The sequence below is a fragment of the Schistocerca americana genome, chromosome 11 (assembly GCF_021461395.2).
Source record: "Schistocerca americana isolate TAMUIC-IGC-003095 chromosome 11, iqSchAmer2.1, whole genome shotgun sequence".
In the NCBI taxonomy this organism is placed as follows: domain Eukaryota; kingdom Metazoa; phylum Arthropoda; class Insecta; order Orthoptera; family Acrididae; genus Schistocerca; species Schistocerca americana.
In genome coordinates, this window is record NC_060129.1 from 88,677,358 (window position 1) to 88,695,517 (window position 18,160).

At 43.0% G+C, this 18,160-nt stretch overlaps 1 protein-coding gene across 1 annotated transcript in view; it reads left to right on the top strand.

Annotated features, from left to right (window-relative positions):
* The window catches only part of LOC124553277 (speckle-type POZ protein-like), a 60,593-nt gene that overhangs the window by 24,523 nt on the left and 17,910 nt on the right, over positions 1-18,160 (top strand). The window contains exons 2-4 of the mRNA XM_047127161.1: positions 2,823-2,992; positions 3,108-3,152; positions 10,222-10,798. Of these exons, the coding sequence (XP_046983117.1) occupies positions 2,905-2,992; positions 3,108-3,152; positions 10,222-10,798 (710 nt within the window). The 5' untranslated portion in view covers positions 2,823-2,904. The remainder of the gene's footprint in view (positions 1-2,822; positions 2,993-3,107; positions 3,153-10,221; positions 10,799-18,160) is intronic.

Below are 18,160 nucleotides of genomic sequence, written 5' to 3' on the forward strand. Positions count from 1 at the left end.
TGTACAAGTTCATGTGGTTGTTCGCTACCCCATAACCTCACATAATGACGGTTCACCTCTCCATTTAAATGGAATGTTGCCTCGTCACTAAACACTAAGCGTGGAAGAAAACTTTCATCCTCCATCTTGCTAAGACCTAAATGACAGAACACCACACGTTGTTGTTTGTCACCTTCTCGAAGAGCTTGCAGTAGCTGAATTTTGTACGGTTTCGTAAGTAAAGGTGTAGGCATCACACGCCAGGCGGACATCGGGGGTATGTTAAGCTATCGAGATGCACGGCGAACGGATTTGTGCATACTCCTTGTGAAACTATGGCGGATGCTTTCGACGTGTGTGTCAGACACTCTGGGATGACCTGGCGATTTGCCTTTACACAAACAACCTGTTTCTCGGCATAGTTCACGTCATCGATTACTGCTGTGTGCTGTAGGAGGATCCACATCAGCCGGCCGGAGTGGCCGAGCGGTTAAAGGCGCTACAGTCTGGAACCGCACGACCGCTACGGTCGCAGGTTCGAATCCTGCCTCGGGCATGGATGTGTGTCATGTCCTTAGCTTAGTTAGGTTTAAGTAGTTCTAAGTTCTAATGACCACAGCAGTTGAGTCCCATAGTGCTCAGAGCCATTTGAACCATTTTTGATCCACATCATATACAGTACGAAAGTCACGCTGAATGGTTGTTACTGACACGCAGTTCGCAAAACGCTTTCCGTTGTCCCGACACCATTTTTACTATTAGGAGAACTAAAGGTGGCGCACACCGCTGCTACCTAGTGGTAACCATGTAAAACTCGAGAGTTTGCTCTTTCCAGGTGTGTGTTATTCACCCACATATCTCAAAGAATGGTTCAAATGGCTCGAAGCACTACGAGACTTAAAATTTGAGGTCATCAGTCTCCTACACTTAACACTACTTAAACCTAACTAACCTAACGACATCTCACACATCCGTGCCCGAGGCTGGATCCGAATCTGTGACCGTAGCAACAGCGCCGCTCCGGACTGAAGCGCCCAGAACCGCTCGGCCACAGCGGCCGGCTCACATATCTCAAATACCATAACAGCTATGATCTTTTTGAAATCGGGTGACACTTTTTGACACACCCTGTGTTTCATAGGGCACAGTTCCCACCAGCACCGCACTCGGATGTACCCGCTGGCGTGTCCTTAGCCGCCTGAGGCTCGCCTAGCCGGCTAACGACACTTCTGTAGGCGAGACACCGCCCCCTGTCCTCCTCCAGCTCTGCGCAATACATCTCCACGTATTGACACATACTGCAATTTAATTTGAAAAGAAGAGGCTGATCCCCGTCCCCTGCAGTTAATACGAGTAGGACGTCGCTCATCCAGCAGTTCCTCGCAGTTAAGCAGCTGCAAACCTGATAACGATCTCTTAAATGGTTTCGAAACTGACGTAAACAGTTCAGCTGATCAGCCAGTATACAGGGTGACTGACGAAGGTATGCGAACATTTTAACATTATATTCTACAAGTAAAACTAAAGAAAAAAGTTCATATAAACATAGGTCCACTAATATTTAGCTACAGGGTTACGGCTCATAAGAGATTTTGCCTGAAATTTAGCAACTTCGCTAATATGAAGCCTTCGCAAAACTGTACGAGGTTAAAGTAAAATACTATTTCCATTTACTTTGTTGTTATTAATAAGGTGAATCTAACAAAACATTTTCCCACGACGTCTAACAGGCGAGACGTAGTTGTAATTCCTTCAACAAGAAATGCCCCGCTTCCTCGAAGGTGTTCCACTAGCTACGCGATTGCAAATGTATTTTCAACATGACGGTGCGCCTCCACATTTCGCCAACGCCGTTACTAAACGTTTAAATGATCATTTTCCTCAGAAATGGGTTGGTCGTGGTGCTACACGTCTGCGGCCACCCAGATCGCCCGATTTAACGCCAATGTATTTTTGTATGGGATGGATGAAAGACATAGTTTGTAAGGAAAAAGTCAGTACACGTGAGGCAGTACTTGCTCACGTTATGAATGCAATAGACGAAATTGAGAACAACCCTGTGAAACTGAAACGAGCAACAAAATCTGTTCCTACACGTGCAGGTAAAAGCACTGAACTCGGTGGAGACATTTTTGAACATTTATTTTGAATGTATTAAGAAATTGTTTATTCACTGTACAACTTCCTTAACAGTGAGCTTTGTCTCTTCTGGTTTAACAGGAATTCACGTGTGCTATGGTATTAATTAAACCAGATTATCTGACACATTCATAGAGTTTCAGTCAACGTTATTAGCATTATTCTCCAAAATCAAATTCTCTACAACTTCTGTTAAATACTTTGCGGAATCATCTGGAATTTATAAAACAAATTGGGCCAACTAGTTTATAAATTGAAAACTTTATGAAATTACTTCTTTTCTTTTCTGGATGTTCTGGAAAATTACTGCAGATACACGCCTGGGACATGTTTTATTAGATTCACCAGACCAACAACAACAAGATAAATGGAAATCGTGCTTTACTTTAACTTCGTACAGTTTTGCGATGCCTTTATATTAGCGAAGTTGGTAAATTTCAGGCAAAAACCTTTATTAACCGTAACTGCGTAAATAAACATTTGCGGACCTATGTTTATATGAACTTTTTTCTTTGACTTTACTTGTAGAATAACATATTAAAACAACTGTATATCTTCGTGAGTCACCCAGTATATTCGGAACAACGGAGTGGCAGCCGCCTCGTAAAATGGTGTAATCAAGATTAATTTACGCTAATTTATTTATTATGAAGCTAGCTGCTAGAAAATGTCTTTTTAGGTTACACTTATTCCGTAAATTTCAGGTTCTTCAGCAGACCGCAAGTTTGGTGAGGTTATTTTGACAGAAAAGTTCCTTACTTGTCGCGACACCTGAGACATTCCGCCATGTTCTGCAGAGGCTTTAGTTGGTTCATCCGCATTTTTGTGGCGGTAGTCATATCTACTGGCTGCAGCCACCCAATTTCTGTTACAGGTAAAAATTTTACTTTGTTCGATCCATATGAGTCTGGGTATGATAGTAGATAACCATAAGAAATAAAATATATTTTTAATTTTTTCATTGAGATTGTTACGAATTTCTCTTTCAGAATTCTATACCGAAGTCACCGCACATAGTTTAACAACCAACAAAGGTAAGTGTTTCATCCATTGCTGCTATAGACACCTCATGGTCCACGTGGTTCTTTTGGTACTAGTTTATTTAATCACGGTAGTCTTATCTGGTGTTTTGAGACGTCCTCGCCGGCGCCGTGGGGAGGCGAGCGTGCGCAAGCTTCCCTCCAGCTGCCTGCGGCACTTGTTGCCTGCTTCTCGCCGTGGCGTGGCGGTCGTATTCAAACACACTGCATTGCTACCTATTTTTAGAACGGCGAAAGACGATGTAAGATAGTTGTACACTAAATTAATCACAAATTATGTGATATCTCATTTGTTCAGAAATCTCTCTCGTCCAAGGGTCACACAAACTTGTATTCAGCACTGTTCGTTGCTCCTACATGATAGGCAATACGTACCTCAGACGCTACTGTTTTTCCAGTAGCATAACTGGCAGAGTCGGGCGTGACCTACCCGTGGTACACGCCGGCGTGGACTTGTTGGAATATCTGCTTTGTTCAAGGGGAAGTCACAAGAATTCTGCGACCGAACTACGCAACACCGTTGGGTATCAGTGTATCATTGCCTTTGGTATTGCAGAAAGCTCCCGTTGGAATGCCATTTAGTCGTCATGTTGCACATACTGGGTGATTTTTACCACAGAGTACAGACTCTAGGGATTGATCGATGAGGGGATACGGAACAGAAATGTCTAACGAACGTATGTCCGAAAATGCATGGTTTCCACGCTAGAGAATCTTTATTCAGTCACATACTGTTACAAAGACTGCCGTATAATTCGCGCTGTACCACGCAGCGACAATTACAGTGTGTGCTGAAAATCGTTTCCAACGCATGCGTGTATACGCGCCGTAGCGTGCTCTGTCTCGCACGCTCACATCGATCAGGCTGCAGCCGAACAGTGTCAGAGGCAGGATAAATACGCTGCCCCAGTGTCTCCACATCTGGAATGGACTTTTCATACGCGCTACTCCTTAGTTGACCCTGTAACCAGAAATGTAGCGTGTTGAAATCTTGTGAACGAGCAGACCGTATAACTGGACCTCCTCGTCCGATCCTTCAACCTGAGAAGATGCGATTGAGATGTGTCCAGGCGTTAATGGCGAAGTGGGCTGGAGCACCATCGTGTAGCAGCCACATAACCCTTAGAATCATCAGTGCACTGTTTCCAGCAAGTCACCCACAAGAAACGCCGATTTTTCCGACCTGTCAGGCGACGTGGGAGGAAGACTGGTCCCAAAATAGGTAGCCAATTATCCGAGCCCAGACATTCAGGCTGCCACGATGCTGATGATTCGCTGTCATCATACCATGGGCCTTCTGCATACCATCCCACAGATGCCTGTTGTAAAAGCTGAAGATACCACTCCACGTAAGGATGGCGTCATCTGTGAATAGGACGAATGACACAGATCCCGGAATCGTGGTTACCTGGTGAAGAAACAAGTGACAAAACTGGTACAGATGTGGAAAGTCTGTCGCTAGTAAGCCCTGCACACGCTCTAACTGATAAGGGTAGTAACAGTCGTCATGGAGAATGTTCTACACGGTCGTCTGGCATACCCTGTAGTGGTGGGCTAACTGCCTGCTACTGATATGGCGGTCGCCTTCCACAGTGCTGATTAAATTTTCTTACAACTCTAGTGTCCGATCATTTAGGGTACGTCCTTCATGACTTCTTGCATCCTAGGTCATGATGTGCGAGAAACAGTATCACCCTCTAGGAGGAAACCGTGAATACTGTAACCATGGCTGCATGGAATTACACTGTAGCTTCTGGAACAAAGTATGATTCAATAAATGGTGCCTAGCATGCATTTCTGGACATCATTAGACATTTTTTGTTCCGTATACTCCCATTCATCGACTCCTAGGATTTGTACATGGAATTTTCACAAAAGTTTACCAACACTCCTTTAGTTGTGTTGTGCTCCACGCCGCACTTTTTTCCCATGGCTATTTACTCACAATTTCCTCTGTTTCCTTCGTGTCCGAGTAAAATCAGACGTGTCAGATTAATTCGCCTCTAAAATTCAGGTCCCAAAACTTCTCATCAATTTTAAACATGTTCTTTGTGTCAACTGCATCAAAATCCGAGCTTGTGTTGCAATACATTAAGTATTTTCGTACGCTGTGTGCCACGGGAAACGTACTTTGTGCTATAACGTCAGTTGCGTTTAACATTTCTCCTCGATAAAAACTTTGGACTAGCAACCCCATTCAAAGAAACATTTACCCAATATTTCATTGTGTATCAACGTGAATAAACGTAAATTTTTGAGAATTTCCGTAAGTTACCAATGATGTGTATTGGTACGTCATAGAAAACCAGTGTGTGTGTAGTGCTTGTTGTAAGTAACATGTCGTGTTCTGTTGTCTGCATTTGCTGTAAACTAACGATGATTTTGATTTTGTTTTCGACTACTACATCTAAACACTTTCAGGAGATTAGTAGCTTTTATAGAAGGTGCTACTGCTGCCATAAAGAAAATCTCGATTTGTGTACAGACTGCTTCAGATCTTAACGGTAACTAGCTATCCTTCGAACTTAACTGGTCCAGAGTATAAAAAAGAATAGCAGGATTACTTTAGCGATACTTGTTTGCCGTTCTGTAAGACATTACACCAACCATACTGCAGCCACACTCTGTAAACTATCCTTGAAAGTTGGAAGAGTCAGCTGACGTTCATAAGCTAGGGTCGACTGGAAGCTGCTGTGCATGGGTGTTTCTGGAGAGTTCTCAACAGTCATTCATCTATCAGATATACCACAAATACCTGCATTACTATCACCTCTTGCTGTCGCTTCTACAGGAAATATGTGATCTGTCACTGCATATCTACTTGGCTGTCAGCAGCTTCTACAAGAAGTACATGATCTGTCACTGCTTATCCACTTGGATGTCAGCAGCTGCTACGGGAAGTACATGATCTGTCGCCGCTTATCCACTGGACTGTCAGCAGCTTCTACAGGAAGTAGATGATCTGTCACTGCTTATCCACTTGGCTGTCAGCAGCTTCTATGGGAAGTACATGATCTATCGCCGCTTATCCACTGGAATGTCAGCAGCTTCTACAGGAAGTACATGATCTGTCACTGCTTATCTACTTGGTTGTCAGCAGCTTCTACAGAAGTACATGATCTGTCACTGCTTATCCACTTGGCTGTCAGCAGCTTCTACGGAAAGTACATGATCTGTCGCCGCTTATTCACTGGACTGTCAGCAGCTTCTACAGGAAGCACATGATCTGTCGCCGTTTATCCACTGGACTGTCAGCAGCTTCTACGGGAAGTACATGATCTGTCGCCGCTTATCCACTGGACTGTCAGTAGCTTCTACAGGAAGTACATGATCTGTCACTACTTATCCACTTGGCTGTCAGCAGCATCTATGGGAAGTGCATGATCTGTTTCCACTTATCCACTAGACTGTCAGCAGCTTCTACAGGAAGTACATGATCTGTCACTGCTTATCCACTTGGCTGTCAGCAGTTTCTACAGGAAGTACATGATCTGACACCGCTTATCCACTTGGCTGTCAGCAGCTTTTGGCTGTCAGCAGCTTCTACGGGAAGTACATGATCTGTTGCCACTTATCCACTAGACTGTCAGCAGCTTCTACAGGAAGTACATGATCTGTCACTGCTTATCCACTTGGCTGTCAGCAGCTTCTACGGGAAGTACATAATCTGTCACCGCTTATCCATTGGACTGTCAGCAGCTTCTACAGGAAGTACATGATCTGTCACTGCTTATCCACTTGGCTGTTAGCAGCTTCTACGGAAAGTACATGATCTGTCGCCGCTTATCCACTGGACTGTCAGCAGCTTCTACAGGAAGTACATGATCTGTCACTGCTTATCCACTTGGCTGTCAGCAGCTTCTATGGGAAGAACATGATCTGTCGCCGCTTATCCACTGGACTGTCAGCAGCTTCTACAGGAAGTACATGATCTGTCACCACTTTTCCACTTGGCTCTGAGAAGCCTGTCAGTGGCAGGACTGGGCTCCATGCATCAGGGAGGACTCAGTGCGTCATACCCATCACCCTAACGAATGAGTCAATGACATGTCTGGTACATCATATTTGTAACAACCATATTTCGTAGTATGAAGTAGCCTTTCTCATTGCATCTACTACTCCTTGAAAACGAAAGTTAACTGTCTCCAGTGAAGGTATATACTTGTTGCAAAACATGCTTCCTCCACACCACTTCTCTCTCTCTCATGACACTTGCTTCACCATCACCTACAGCCTTATTTAAAATCAATCAAGTTAAAATCCTTGCACTCTACCTACTTTTTCTGAATCACTTGATTGCTGGACTCCTTACTCCTGTACTGTCAGAAATCGAACTATTTCATTTTGCCAATGCTTTTTGTCTTACTAGGTGCTACAAATAATAATCATAATAATAGTAATAATAATAATACTGTACACACCCTACAACAGAACAGGGGCCACTACATAATATGTGCTGAGTTAAAGTTTAATTTAATTCATTTATTGTTATGGAGATATTTAAAGGTATGGGGTTTGTGTATCTCGATTTCTCTATCATACGTGCATGGTACAAACTACTGTGCATTTTATGAGACATTTACCATATGCAATTTATGTGCCTCGATATCTTTACCATTGGTCCATGGTACAAAGTACAAACTACTGTGTATAGCAGGAGGATTATGTGTGGAAGATGAAGTCCATACATTCGTTTGGAAACTTCTATTTGCACCACATCGTGTAATTCGTTAATGCTATTATTTGAAAATAACCATTAATTAATGGTAACTTATGCAATAACTATCACATCATTATGAAATAGTAATAATAAAAGTAATCTTTTGGAAATAATTTAGTATTGTGAGCGAAACACATTTAGACACATTTGTTTCCATCCCTCATAAATTTAATTTTATCCATTGGGGGAGGGGGGCTAATTATGCCTCAACTCTACACAATGTTGGGTGTTGTGAGATTGGAGAATGTCAGGATTTGGATCTAGCTATGCCCGCCATCTCCATGTTATGTTTCTAGAAAGTCATATCAGACCATGATAGCAGTTAGTTGATCCCCTGTGAGTATCAGTTCCTGCAGAGAGACATGTTGGATTAGCGGTTAAGGGCAGAGTGATACAGATTTCAGGGGCGAAATATCGTTGTTTCCTTAAATAACTGCAGAAATCAGGACTGTGTGTTGAATAGACTACCTTCTGACGCTCTTAGTATTGTGCTAGATCTCCATTTTGATATTCTGCACAAGTAATTGTAGAAAGAGATTAACGATAAGAGGTCTGTTCCTTCTGGGCTTTTTGTACAAGCAAATAGGAAAGTTCTAAGGAGGGATGTAATAGATTTTGGTCCAAAAATGGATTTTTCAAAAGTATAATTTTCTTCATCTACACAGTTTACTCTATGCTGTGTGTGAATTTTATCGTGATAGCGGTTTTAGAAATGCCATTAAATTGTAAAACTGATTAACTCTACACAGCCAGTACCTTTTCCAACAATTGGGAAACTGGTTGCTTCAGCGGAATATTTGTCAGTGTCAAAGCTATTTTCTTTCGATTCCTTTGGTTGACATCTATATCATTGCCTGAAAACTTTCTTGCATGTGGTTCATTTACGTTTTGACAGTACTAACACATATTAGTAGGTGGAAGGTTGAATTCACAAATCTTTACGTGGGAGTCCAGATTTATGCATAATTGATGGTGGCAAAACTATGTTTAGGAAATGGAGGTTTCATGGAAATCGGGTTACCATAAAAAAAGAGGAAGAAATTAGAAGTGAAGAACTTAAGCTCTTAGCTTATCCAGTGACAAAGCACCAATGTACAATCTGTGTCTAAAAGACGATCAGTGTAAGTTGAACAATATAAAATGAGATGTATTCCCATAACACTCATTACCAGAATATGTTATGAATGCATTTAATCCCACATTCAAGTTTCTTGCAAGCCCTGATTTATTGAGGAACTGTCTTCATGGAAAGTCACAAAATTGCATATGAAAGCCTCAGTAATTTAATTTGGATTACATGCTCAAAAAGGACATTCTGTGGACTTGAAGTACTTCAAATGGGTGTCTATGATGCCGTTATATGTTACAATAATGGAAATAATGGCAGAATTGAAGTTCTGAAGAGAGTTGGTACAGATCCTGCTGTGTATACAAGAAAAGCATTTTACACCATCGACGAGAGCAGGGTCAAGAAAGCTAACAGATCAGTGTCTTACCGGCAAATACAGGCCATGCATATTCTAAGAGGAGAGAAGATAAACCTGGAGAATGAGGAATATCAGTATGGAGGATTCTGAAATTGTGGTAAGCTTATTACATTTAGAAGTATGAGAAGAAAATCTTTGAACATTATTTTCTCTGTTTTACATTTTTTTTACTTTATTGGAAGCCTTGCCTCAAAAAGTATATGCTCTAATGCTATGAAATTTTCAGGAACTGTTTACAACGCTCTGCTGTCTCGTTGGAACTAAAAATTTCTGGATCCACCACTTACTTTCGGATATTTAGATGATTGTATGTAGAAAAAGGAAATTTGGATGCGCAAAATTAAAAACTCTTAATGATACAATTTGTACCACAATTAATAACTGTGCTTCAGTGGTCTTATAACATTTTCAGGACACTACAATAAAATTTTCAGATTAATTGCATGATTAGAATATGAGCTATGGCTTTTTATAAAAAAGACAATAAAAAATGAAAAATTCAAATTTTGGCAAAATATTAATCATGCATATTTTATTATATTTTGCCGTTGAAACACAGCTCTTTTGCTTTATGCATACAAAATTTTAGATTGCTCATTAATAAATAAGACAGTAATGATTTTTAAATAAATGTTATCATTTTCCGTTACATCCCCCCTTATAAAGTATTTTTAATGATTTTTACCTATTCACTTTCGGCATCAGTCTGACACAGCAAAGATATCGTATTGTTGCAACTGGCATGCGATTGGAAACATATCCTAACTGCAGGTTCATACAGATTTGATTGCGGCTCATACAAGTATAGAGAGTACTGTGTGAGGGCAACGAAGTGATCAGTGACACTGTGTTCCAGACTCGCTCACAGTGGGACGAGTTCATGAGGCGGAGGAGGCCACGGCCGAGGATCTGGGAGCCCTGCTGGACGCTGGGGACGGCGCTGTGGTGACTCTGCTGGCTGGGGACACGCGGCTTGTGGCTCACAGGGCTGTCTTGGCCGCCAGGAGTCCCGTGTTTGCGGACATGTTCCGTCGCGTCACTGTAGAGGGCAGCAGCAACCAGCTCGAACTCTCGGACACAGAGGGTCCTGTGCTGCGCCAGGTGCTGGCATACCTCTACACCCTGCAGGTGCCCCAGCTGCCCAGCATGGCCCCAAAGCTGCTGGTTGCCGCCGATAAATACGGCTTGTCGGTACTGAAGGCGCATTGCGAGCAACAGGTGGCCTCACAGCTGTCTGTCGAGACTGCGGCAGCCACAGGTGTTCTCGCGATTAGACACTCTGCTAACAGGCTGAAGCAGGCCGCCATCGCCTTCATAAAGTCCCACTTGCTCCGTGTGGTGGCGACGCAGGGCTGGGGTGAGGCTGTTGTCAACGACCCACAAACTGTTGTGGAGTTGACTCACCTGATTGCAGAGACGCCAACAGACACCAGGTAAGCCATTCATCTACGTTGCACAGCTCTGAGTGTGTGTACTGCCAAGTATAAAATGTCCACCACTAAGTTTAATTAGATGTGCCTGCACAGTAAAATTGATATCCATTTTCTGATATACACTATGTGATCAAAATATCCAGACGCCTGGCTGAATATGATTTACAATTTCGTGGTGCCCTCAATCGGTAATGCTCGAATTCAATATGGTGTTGGCCCACCCTTAACGTTGATGACAGCTTACACTTTCGTTCGATCAAGTGCTGGAAGGTATCTTGGGGAATGGCAGCCCACTCTTCACAGAATGCTGCTCTGAGGAGAGGTACCGATGTCGTTCAGCGAGGTCTGGCACGAAGTCGACTTTCCAAAGTATCCCAAAGGTGTTCAATGGGATTTAGGTCAGGACTATGTGAAGCCTAGTCAATTATAGGGATGTTATTGTCGTGTAAATACTCCGCTATAGGCTGCGCATTATGAACAGGTTCTTGAAAGTGTTGAAAGATGCAAACGCCATTCCCAAATCGCTCTTCAACAGTGGAATTAAAGAAGGTACGTAAAACATCAATGTAGGCCTGTGGTGTGATAGTGCCACGCAAAACCTCCATGACAAATACGTCCACATCATAAAACCAGCGCCTCCAAATTTTACTGTTGTTACTACATACGCTGGCAGAAGACGTTCTTGGGGCATTCGCCATACCCACACCCTGCCATCGGATCGCCACATTGTGTACCGTGATTAATCACTCCACACAACGTTTTTATACTGTTCAATCGTCCAATACTTACGCTCCTTACACCGAGCGAGGTGTCATTTGGCATTTACCAACGTGATATGTGATTTAAGAGCAGCTGCTTGACCGTCAAATCCAAGTTATCTCACCTACCATCTAATTGTGACAGTACTTGCAGTGGATCCTGATGAAGTTTCGATTTCCTATGTGATGGTCTAGATAGATGTCTGCGTATTCCACATTAAGACCTTCTTCAACTGTCGGCAGTCTGTCAGTCAACATATGTAGTTGGCCTGTACGCTTTTGTGTTGTGTACGTCCGTTCACGTTTCCACTGCGTTATCACATCGGATACAGTGACCTAAGGATGTTTAGGGGTGTTGAAACCTCGCTTACAGACGTATGGCACAAGTGACACATCAATCACCTAACCACATTCGAAGTCCTTGAGTTATGCAGAGTGCCCCTATCTGCTCTTTCACGATGTGTAATGACCACTGAGGTCGCTGATATGGAGTACCTGGCAGTATGTGGCAGCACAATGCACCTAATATGAAAAACGAATGTTTTTGGGGGTGTCCAGATGCCTTTGGTCACATATGTATGTCATACAAACACCGGCGTTGTTACCATTGGACTGTCACACACTAACTGAATAGCATGTTGAAATGCTCTCAAAGAACATGCAAGCACAATGTAAGCAAATATAAAGAAATTGTAATTAGCAGCTAAGCAGGATAGATGCCTCAAAGAAGTGCCGATCTGGAACATTTCAAAATTCGGTATCTCGTAAAGGACTACTGCAACAACCACCACTGACATTCTGATTTACGCTACTTTTAGTCTGTTAATGTCAATAGGAGTGGTTCTATTTAAAAACGTGTATCTTTGCACAAAAATACGATTCCTAGGTATTACTACAATCTATTGATTGGCTAACAATATTGATACGCCCGCTAAACCCGCTGGGCAGAACAGGTGATAAGATTGTGGGAAGGGCCAAGGGTTGCAGTCAGTTACTGCTTCCAACTGTCATTCATTCTACATTAATAACCTTTACAACCAAAATGGCACATAGCCGAATCTTTACCGAATGTAACTCTTCCATAGCTGAAGGCCTCCAACAAGAAATCTTAAAGATAAAACCCAATTAAGAAAACAATAAAATAATTCAGAAACAACATACACAAAATGCAATACAAATGGCTGAGGGCCACAATTAAATTCGAAAATTTCAGAATATATTGGCATAGACCTTTAAAGGAAGAAGGCGAACAAGAAACCTTACAAAAACCAAAAATTCCGTTAAGATGGCAATAAAATAATTTAAAACCTCAAAAAAGCAACATATGCAAGGTGCAACAGAAATGGCTGAGGGACACAAATTTCATAACTTCAGAATATATTGCCATAGACCTTTAAAAGCACAAAGCCAGCATGTTTAACAACAAAAAATCTTAAAAATCAGCAAGATAAATATCCAGTTAAGATAGCAACAAAATAATTTAAAGGGGCAACATATGCAAAGTGCAGTACCAATGGCAGAGGGCCACAATTAAACTTCAAAATTTTAAATTATATTATCTTAATCTTTAAAGGCAGAAGGCTGCAGTGTTTAAGCTTGAAAGATAAATTTAAAATTTAATTTTGCAAAATTTTAAGAAAACAAAACAAATAACCATAAGCCTAAAATTTAAAATAACTGACAACAGATAATTAAAAACCGGTGGGAGTTAGATGGCCTCCAGAGAGGTCGGTCTGCCCTCGTTCACTTAGGTGAGACAGATGGTAAGCCCAACTATACTTGATCCATCGGAACCCAACCAGGGGACAGCCACGGACCGACCGACACAACGACTTGCTTCCTGCCAATCAGTACATGAGAACTGAAACCGGCAATGTTACAAACGTGAAAATCGACAGTGGAGTATGTAGTAGCTGTCAAAATTACACACCATGTTGGACTGTGACAACAGGTGAGGAAAGAACGCTGCCTGAAATTACGATAGTGGCCAGCCAGGTAACCAGAACACTAATGGCCACAAGACAGAAAATTCCACTGGTGCACTCAAATCGTACCCCACCAAAGTAGTTAATTGCACCGCATGCCAGCTAACTCTCAGCAGTAGAACCATTCGATGTTGCTCACCGGAAAATCTCCCTAACAGAAAACCATCGAAGCGAACCACCACAACATAAATGGATGAGGCTTGGGTAGTTGGAACCGCTACTCAACCTTGACGTCCTGGGTCGGTGAACCACGAAGCACGTAGCATGGAGATACCTTCCCTCGTCTGCTACAACCAACCGACTCACTCCAGACCACCTTGGAATGCCGACAACATCTAAAATATTCGTCAGTGGAAATAACGCCACTACACACACAACCTGACAAACACTTGCACGAAGACCTGAACGATACCCAACGGTAACTAAGCACACAGGAAGACAAATCGGGAGGCGATGCACAATTCCACAGCCGACTCATGAACGATTGGCGAGCCAAAACGCGTCATCTGGTAGGACGACCGACCGACGATAGACCATTGCCCGGCTCAAGTGATGCGTGGCGGCATTTGGTCGGGCGAGCCATGTCGACGCAAACCTTACTGCTGCTCCAACCCGACTGCACTACTGCCGCATTGCAACCCTCGACTGGCATGACTGGACTGCGCTGCACACGCGTTCCAACTGAGTGGCAGACCCAAACTCCCGTCACGAACTCCAGAGCCGAACAGCTTACGACAGACAACATCTGGGAAGTAATAGCAGTCGAGCAAAGGTACTACGAGAGGGGGTATATCGATACATGCTGCTAACGCCACTCACGGTCAGGCAAAACAACAACTCAATGACAGTAGTAATTTAAATTAACGTAGAGAGGTGCAAGTACGTTAAAAACAGGGCGTAAAATAGATGATAGTGGGAACATGAGCCATGCATGGCTCAAATACGAGCCCCGGACTACCAATCCACTGTATAAAAACAGCAAAATTTTTTTCGAAACTGAGACTCCAACCCGGATGATAGAAGTATGCTCGAATAGCAGAAGTTGTTAAAGCTATTGCTCGCATATAGTGGGAAACCCAGGTTCAGGTCCTAGTCTGGCGCAGATTTTCGTATGTCACCAATAAATTGTATTCATCGTATTTTCTATTCCGAACACATTTCTTATGTTTTGTAGATCTGTGAACTGCAGCAGTGTCCGTTCCTTCAGACATGCATGCTTCCTTGTCTGAGGGATATGCCATAGAAGGCTCTTAAGTGCAAGCATGTTAAGTAGTATTTACATGCCCAGGCAAAGGCCGCACTAAAAATGAGTAAGTTTCTTCCTGTGTTACAGTGATCGTTCTACAGCAAGACATGGGAACTGATGGTGATGTTTGCAGGTTTGGGTCGATCACTGAAGCATGCACACATAGAGGAAGTGGGAAATTCGGTTTCCAGTCCAGGTCCATCAAGCTTCTTACGTCACCAGTACCTGTACAGTTAGAGTGTCACAGTATTCTCTATTGTGCATACGTTTCTTGTACTTCAAGCAGCTGTAGGTCACAGCTGTACCTGTTTCTTCAAACATGCATGCATGTCTGCAGGCCATTGCATAGTAGACCTTAAACATAGACACTGGAAAAAGCAATAGCATTTTCTGATGGCTCACGATGCTTTCGTTGAATTCTCCTAACAGTTTCATCAAATCTCTGCACAGAACAGAGTTTGTTAGTAGATAGGTTAGCCCGCAAAAATCATGCAATAGATAAGATTTTAATAACTTCATGAATTATTTAGGTCCTAATTGCAGTCGTCACTTCTATTAAATTGCATGTGTACAACAATCTATTATTTACGTCATCATGTGTTTAAAGAACAAGGAAAATGAGCTGTGGACACTGCAGGTGCCATTCTAGTGATGGACACAATGGTGGGCGGCTCAGATCAGAGTGAGACGCAGTGACATGTACTGTTGGTACCTAGGGCAATTAGTTCAAAGTAATCTTTGTACTCGTTTGCTGTCCACCCCGCTACTGACAATTTGGTACATATAAATGGCGCTATGATGTATAAAGTGAAAGTGAAGAAGTGGAGCAAGTCAGTCGCTCCTTATCAGCACCAGAGAAACATTTACACTATGTGATCAAAAGTATCCGGACACCTCCAAAAATATACGTTTTTCATATTAGGTGCATTGAGCTGCCACCTACTGTCACATACTTCATGTCAGCGACCTCAGTAGTCATTGGACTTCATGAGAGACCGCAATGGAGAGCTAGGAGGAACTCACGGATTTCGAACGTGGTCAGGTGATTGGGTGTCACGTGTATCATACGTCTGTACGCAATATTTTCACACTCCTAAACATCTGTAGGTCATTGTTTCCGATGTGATAGTGAAGTTGAAACGTGAAGGGACACATACAACACAAAAGCATACAGGCGGACCTCGTCTGTTGACTGACAGACAGTGCCAACAGTTGAAGAGGGTGATAATATGGAATAGGCAGACATCTATCCAGACCATCACACAGGAATTCCAAACTGCATCATGATCTACTGCAAGTACTATGGCAGTTAGGCGAGTGGTGATAAAACTTGGATTTCATGGCCGAGGGGCCGCTCATAAGCCACACATCATGCCGGTAAATGCCGAACAACACCTCGCTTGGTTTAAGCAGCGTAAATATTGGACGATTGAAGAGTGGAAAAAGTTGTCGGATTGACGAATCACGACACAAAATGTGGCGATCCGATGGTAGGGTGTGGGTACGGCTAATACTTGGTGAAGTTCATCTGCCAGCGTGTGTAGTGCCAATAGTAAAATTCGGAGCCGGTTGTGTTATGTTGACTAGCAATTCGGGGATGGCGATTGCATCCCTCAACCCAATCGAGCACCTGTTCACACTGCCCGGCCTGTGGTGGAGTGGTTACATGCTAATAACATCCCTATAAAGGACTGGCCTGCACAGAGTCCCGACCTAAATCCTACAGAACACCTTTGTGGTATTTCTCAACACCAACTTTGTGCCAGACCTCACCGACCGACAACGATACCTCTCCTCGGTGCACCACTCTGTGCAGAATTGGCTGTCATTCCCCAAGAAACCTTCCAGCACCTGACTGAACGTATAACTGCAAGAGCGGAAGCTGTCATCAAGGCTAAGTGTCAGCCAATACCATATTGTATTCCAGCGTTATCAATGGAGGGCGCCATTGTAATTCATTTTCAGCCAGGTGAGCAGATAGTTTTTATCACATAGTGTACGGTAGTATGCTGCAGCGCGGCTCAACATTGCTAGCAACGTACCTCAAATTCCCCTTTCATGATGTTTCTATTCTGTAAATCCTGAAATCTTCCTTGTAGGAGAGTAGACAGTCACATTAAACGCTAGACCCATATCAGTAATAGAGTTTTATGTGTGTTGTGTATCTCCCTTTTACTTTATACATACATATGAGGGATTCAGTGACAATTTCTGTTACAAAAATTCGTTCACTCTAATCATGTAGTCGAAGGAAATTAGAAATAACTTTTGTGAAGTATACTATGCTTGAAGGAAATTGATGTCGTTCTCTGTAGGAGCATATATGGAATATTTCTCTTAAAGAAGGTAAAAAAAAAAAATGGTTCAAATGGCTCTGAGCGCTATGGGACTTAACATCTGTGGTCATCAGTCCCCTAGAACTTACAACTACTTAAACCTAAGTAACATAAGGGCATCACACACATCCATGCCCGAGGCAGGATTCTAACCTGTGTCTGTAGTGGTCGTGCGATTCCAGACTGAAGCGCCCATAACCGTACGGCCACACCGGCCGGCAAAGAAGGTCATGTAAGAACGTAAACACCGCATAAACACCTCACAGGAAAGGAGACCGGGTTCCACAACAGCACTGCCACTTCAGGCGGTTCCACATAACTATCTGTCTTCCTTCACATTTCCTTCCCACTTCCACTGTGTTGTTTCTCATGATATTGCCATACTTCGGTGCACTCCCTTGTGGAACAAACAAAGAAAGGCACTCTTACGTGTGAAAACTCCATACTTGCCTCTTAGAGGCTGTCAAATATCTAGTGACCAATCTTCGCTTAATTTTCGATGCGGCTTTAGTAAAGGTTAGTCCTGCAGTGTTTTGTTATGATAGATCTTAGAATTTTCCATATATGGCCTGTTCCAATTACAGGTCCATCCCTAACCACGTCAATATGAAAGAGATTTTGGGATCCTTCTTGTCTTCGTTATAAACATTTCAAATTATAAATACTTACTACAATGCTTCTCACTATCTTTCTTTCTTTCTTTTGCTTGTGCCTTCGTCCTGCAGTATACAGGATCAGCATGAGTAATCGGATTTGGCAATGTTAGATTAAGGGGCGGCCGGATGCCCTTCCCTGTACCCCCCTGGATGGAATTAGTGTACCCCACCTTTTTGCGACTAGTGTAGTCCGTGGAATAATGCGAAAGTGTTCAGATGTCTGCGAGCCATGTAACTGAGGCGGGACGTGAGGACCAGCCCGGTATTCACCTAGGGGGATGTGGAAAAGAGCCTAAAAACCGTATCCGTCCTCGCTAGTCCGCCAGGCGGATTCGATCCGAGGCTGACGCGCCTACCCGAGTTCATGAAGCAGCACATTAG